Below are 5,734 nucleotides of genomic sequence, written 5' to 3'. Positions count from 1 at the left end.
CCTTAAACATTTCCTGACAATAATATGTTATATGTGATCTCACGAGTCGAAACATGACATTCGGAGAGGGGACTCCGTCGCTGTAGGTGGCGCTATACACCATAGAGATGTGATCGACCAGTAATTTAAAAGAAGAACAGGAAGTGACTGCGTCGTGCGATGACGTCGTATGAGTTTTCGTTTGCATGCCCCCACCCCCCAAAATACCTCGACTTTATTGTCCGCCATTGCTTTGTGACTGCAAACGTACATGTGACGTAATGTCCGGTCAAAACGTGCGACGTGTATGCGGTCAAGTCAGCGTTTATTCCCAAAACCTGTTTCCATAGCCAAAATTAGCATTTTCCTTTTTTCAAAATTCGCCCCCTCCAAGCGCAAAAAAATTGGGGGGAGAATTTTGGGCCCTTTTTTCGAATTTTTGGAGCATTTCCATTCACTTTTATTTTCGCATTTCTTAAAAATTCGAATAAAAATGGGTGGATGGAAACCCCACTATTGATGTCATCTTCAGTCAACAGCAAGTGGCAAAATGGCCGCCCCCTGAGATGGATAAAAACGCTAACGCAATATTAACTCATTCACTGCCATTGACGGCTACAGACGTCAAAAATTCATTTGAACTATTTCTATTAGTTTCACATTTTTTCCACTTTTGTTAACAAGAGTATGAAAAGCTAGAAAAAATGTATTGTACATTTAGAACAGATATAAAATGTGATTAGTCATGAGTTAACTATTGAAGTCATGCGATTAATTACAATTAAAACATTTAATCGTCTGACGCCTCTAATTTTTTTATATTTTCTTTTCTGTTTAATGACTTAATTATTTAAACTCAAGATGAATCAAAAATTCTATATCTGTTCTAAATGTACAATAATTTTGTTTCTAGGTTTTTTTTGTGATTAGTCATGAGTTAACTATTGAAGTCATGCGATTAATTACAATTAAAACATTTAATCGTCTGACGCCTCTAATTTTTTTATATTTTCTTTTTGTTTAATGACTTAATTATTTAAACTCAAGATGAATCACAAATGTTATATCTGTTCTAAATGTACAATACATTTTTTTCTAGGTTTTCATACTCTTGTTAACAAAAGTGGAAAAAAATGTGAAACTATTAGAGATAGTTCAAATGAATTTTTGACGTCTATAGCCGTCAATGGCAGTGAATGAGTTAACCAGAATACCAAATTTAGACCAGTGGAGCTGCATAGAACATATAATTGTAAAAAAAAAAAAAATTGTTTGGGTTGACTTCCCCTTTAACTCCTTGAGAGCATCGTGTATTGGAGGCAGAGCTGACGGTAAAAAAAAAATAAAAATAAAAAAATAGCGCATCATGCTTCCTGAAAAAGAAATCAGAAGGCTGGCCTGTCTGGGATGCAGTGAAGCACGCTGCTTCTGCGGTTTTGTCTTGGAGAGCACGTAGAGTTGAGTGTGGCCTTTGGCAATGTGCTTCTTGTTAAAAGAGGGGATGTACTTTTGAGTGTGAAGCAGGCTCTGGGTGGACTGTTTGCCCAGACAGCACTTCTCAGTTCAGCCATGCACCGCTATCTGCTCCGGAGCTAAGACACAGATACTGCTGCACTACTGATATCGTTTAACTCTTAAGAAGGAGAGGAGTTTTCTTTTTCAATGAAAGCCTTTGCACTTCCTTCTGGCAACTTCTCTCGGGGGGGGGGGGGGGGGAGTTGGCATGGGTTTGAATGTAAATGACGGGGCAAACAAGCAGAAGATGGATGTTTTAGTTGCTCCCACAGTTCCAGTCCAGGATGAGTACAGACAGCAGCAGTAGCGGACAGAGTGGCGCCGCGGAGCTGGCTGCTCCTCGCTGCCTCTCGGTGGCCCTTGACTCCGTGTTGGAGTCTTTCTCGGAATATGGCGGGATGATGTTAAATTCCTCGCTCTTCACGTCCTCCCGCTCCACTTCCTCACTGGTCTCAATCTGTGAATGGAAGTCATTCAAATGAGAAGAGGAGGGACATGTGAAGGAAAGCAGACCAGATGACACTCTGTCTGTTTGTTCAGGTTCATATCAGGGTTATGATTGTTTTGGATTTTTCAATAGTTCGTTTTTATTTTGTTTGGACTTTTTTTTTTTTTTAATCCATCTACCCATCATCTAGTTTTAGTTAGTTTTTAGAATGGGTATGTTAGTTTTTATCTTTTTGGGAGGGAAATGCCTTGTTTTAGTTTAGTTTTTATTAGTTTTAGTATTAGCTTTATGCTCATGTATAAAAATTATTCACAAAGGCCGCAATATTTTTGCTTTATTTATAGCTAGTTTTAGTTAGTTTTAGAATGGGTATGTTAGTTTTTATCTTTTTTGGGGGGGAATTACCTTGTTTTAGTGTAGTTTTTTATTAGTTTTAGTATTAGCTTTACGCTCATGTATAAAATTAATTCACAAAGGCAAAAATATTTTTGCTTTATTTATAGCTAGTTTTAGTTAGTTTTATAAATGTTTTCATTTTTTTAAATAAATGTTGGTTTGTCAACTTATTTTACCTTCCATTTTGTTTTGTTAGTTTTCAAGAAGTATCATAACCTTGGTTCATATATTGTTGGTGTTTTATGTGATTCTGATTTGTAAAAAATTCTTATTTTTTAAAATCTTTAATATTGCAAATTTTAGCCTAAAAAAAGAATAAAAAATATCACTTTTTCAGCTAAAATAAAAATATAGAATTTCCACTGGACAGCATGGGTTAGGATGAGTTTTTACCTTTTCATCAATAAAATAATATCCTTCCATCAGTTAAACATCAAATTTAAAGAAATTCCCTGAAGTAAAGGGAATCTCTTCAGGTAAAAAGTCACATTTTGCGGTCACATCGACCTTGACAGCAGAAAACAATCAGCTCATCCTTGAGTCCAAATGAACATTTGTATCAAATGTGAAGAAATTGGCTCCCGGCAATACTAAGACTGCAATCATAAAAATGGACTGGATGAGTGAACAACCTGGAAACATATATCTTTTTTCCCATTTCTGGATGTTGCTGAGGTGAAACAACAACAGGTTGATAATCGCACTTAAATTGTTCCACGTTGGGGTAATGTGTTGTTGGCTGATCGGAAACATTTATGCATGCTGTAGCTTAAAATTGTTTGCTGTCTCTGCTTGGCGTGTCACGAAAAAACAAAGCGTTGATTGTTTTTGATCGTTGAACAAAAGAGATGATTTGATGTCGGCCAATCAGCAGACGGATCTGACCACCCGACCTTATTGCTTCGGTAACTTACAAAAGGTAACCAAAAGTTCCGTATCACGTTGTAACTGAAAAACATTCAGTCCATGAAAATAACCAAATGGCAAAATTCACAAAATAGTTTCCTTTCAAAAGTCTCAATGGCCACTCGACTTAAAAGCTTCCATCTATTTGCAGCTGCAGCAGATGAAGCCCGTAGTGTGTACACTGTAAACACATTTGCTGCTCTGTGATGTGAGCAGGAAACAGCTGTCACCATGGAGAGTCACTCAGCCAGCTGTCGACCGACGCCATGACACTTTCTCCGGCCCCAAAAGCCAGGATGTGCACTTTTCTCCGCTAATGATTAATTAAGTGAATTGATGCATGCTTACGTTCATATGCTTAGCACATATGGCTGTCATCGCGCCGTACTGACCGTTGCAAACGATCATCGGTGATGCTGGGCATGCTCAGCATCACATTCAGTCACTTCCTAAGTTATTCAGCTCACATAAACACATCCCTGCAATGTCAAATAAAAATAAAAGACCTCAAAAAGGGGTTTATTATTAAATACACTGTGTATGAATGTTGAATGCAAGCCACCAGTGGCAGGTTTTGCAGCAGTGGGGTGTTGTAGGAGAATTATGAGGAAAAGAAAGAGAATATAGAGTGAAGGGGTGTGCATACATGAATATTAAAAGTTGAGGGCTGAGCCTAACGTTGCAAACACCTTCAGCTAATCCGTGGCCACAAAGGGCAGGCGGGGGGGGGGGGGGGGGGGGGTTTGGGGTTACGGGGCGTTCCACTAATCTGTTGTTACAGAGGCGGATGCGAATGATTGTTGCAATCCCTGCAGGTGCCATCTTAGCTTTAGTTAAATTAGCATGGGTTAAATTCTCACGTGGCGAGGCGGTGATCGCGCACCGAGAGGGCTTACTTACGGTGGTGAATTCTGGGAGCGAGTTGACGGCGTGAACCTTCTCCTCGCGCACTCTCGGGGAGGGCTCGGGAGCTGGAACGGGGCTGGTCTCAGCGGGGGGTGCCACGGAAACTCCCATGGAGCTGATAGCAGCACCTGAGGCAGAGTCAGCAGGGAGGGGGGGGGGGGGGATGTCTTTGCATGGTTCATTATTCATCATCAACAAATCCTTCTGACTTCTCTACTCTGTCCTATATTTGAATACATGTGACAACTGCACTGTGTGGGTTAATAAACTGTAAAAAATTATTATTAATAAATAATCATTGGCTAGTGGGATAGCTAACCTAAACCTAAGAGGGTTATCAGATCACCTCGCTGGCACGCATCACTCTTTGTAAAATGTAGCTTCCAGTTATCTTAGACATTATTACATTGAAGTTACCCACCAGAGAAACGTAGCTAAGCTACGTCATAGAACAAATGGTTAAAACATCAATACATCCATTTTCCTATTTACATGAATCCAGGGAAGTTAAAATGTCAACGTTCTTTTTGTTTTTATGAGTTGGTCAATGTGATGATCAAGCTAGCATGTGCTAGCTAACGTTGCTTATTAGCCACGATACAAATCTTTAACTACACAACTGAAGTACACTAATTAAATAACAAACAAAAAAATGTATCAAAACAAAGTACTCAAATCTAATTTTTAAATGTTTTTGCTTTTAAGTACATTTAATGTGAGAAAATTACTTTTTATTCAACGAAGCTATCCATTAGGGAAACATAGCATACGAAGCTACAATAAAATGACAAAATTAGCTAAGATAAGAATTACATTTTGTAATTGTACTATTTAGCATATTTACGAGAATTGCTTTCATACATTGGAGAGAGTAACTCTTTCGAAAGAATGGCAGGTTAGATTAATTTATCCAGTGAAATCAAACATCAATGTTTTTTTGTTTTTTTGGTGAGATTGTTGTGGTCAGGCTAGCTTGTGCTAGCATTAGCTACGATGCAAACCTTGAACACTAAATCCGAGGAAATAGACATAATCAGAACTCCAACTAATTTTTATTTTATATGTTTTTATCTTTACTTTTAAGTACATGTAATGTGAAAAAAATTATTTTTATAATTTTTACAAGACCAGTCATTGCCATCCAACCCCAACACTATTACAATATTGCCATGCAAACTTTTTGAAATAGATGAACAGGAGGAACATTTTAAAAGTACTCTATTACAGAAAAACACTTGTTATTATGATTTATATTGGAATAAAAGTGATTACAGCCAGAAAGTGGATTGTTTTGGCCACCAAATGACATGCACTCACGCAGACAAATGTTGTTTTTGAACATGTGCAGGATGCGCTGACAGCCCTGCCATTCGTTGCCGCTGCCATCACACGTGCACCACTGGGACACTTCTGTACTGCTGTTGCTCACATAGTTGGGAGTCATAATGGTGCCTGCAAAAGACAGCAAACGTCCATTTTAAGTTAGCTAAGATATTATTAATGCTCCGTGCCTCTGTTGAAGACACCATGCAGACTACTGTCAATACTCGCGTTCATGCAACACTGGAGGAAAAATGGGAAAAC

At 38.4% G+C, this 5,734-nt stretch overlaps 1 protein-coding gene across 1 annotated transcript in view; it reads right to left on the bottom strand.

The window, feature by feature from the left end:
- Nucleotides 1-1,145: 1,145 nt before the first annotated feature.
- The window catches only part of gfra3 (GDNF family receptor alpha 3), a 38,721-nt gene continuing 34,132 nt past the window's right edge, over nt 1,146-5,734 (bottom strand). The window contains exons 6-8 of the mRNA XM_086057838.1: nt 5,468-5,602; nt 4,145-4,278; nt 1,146-1,951 (exon numbers count right to left, since the gene is read on the bottom strand). Coding sequence (XP_085913964.1) covers nt 1,751-1,951; nt 4,145-4,278; nt 5,468-5,602 — 470 coding nt within the window. The 3' untranslated portion in view covers nt 1,146-1,750. The remainder of the gene's footprint in view (nt 1,952-4,144; nt 4,279-5,467; nt 5,603-5,734) is intronic.

Source organism: Leptonotus elevatus, chromosome 16 (assembly GCF_054856555.1).
Source record: "Leptonotus elevatus isolate MCC_2025b chromosome 16, RoL_Lele_1.0, whole genome shotgun sequence".
Lineage (NCBI taxonomy): Eukaryota > Metazoa > Chordata > Actinopteri > Syngnathiformes > Syngnathidae > Leptonotus > Leptonotus elevatus.
Note: the sequence above shows the minus strand (reverse complement) of the source record. Positions and strands in the feature narration are given on the sequence as shown.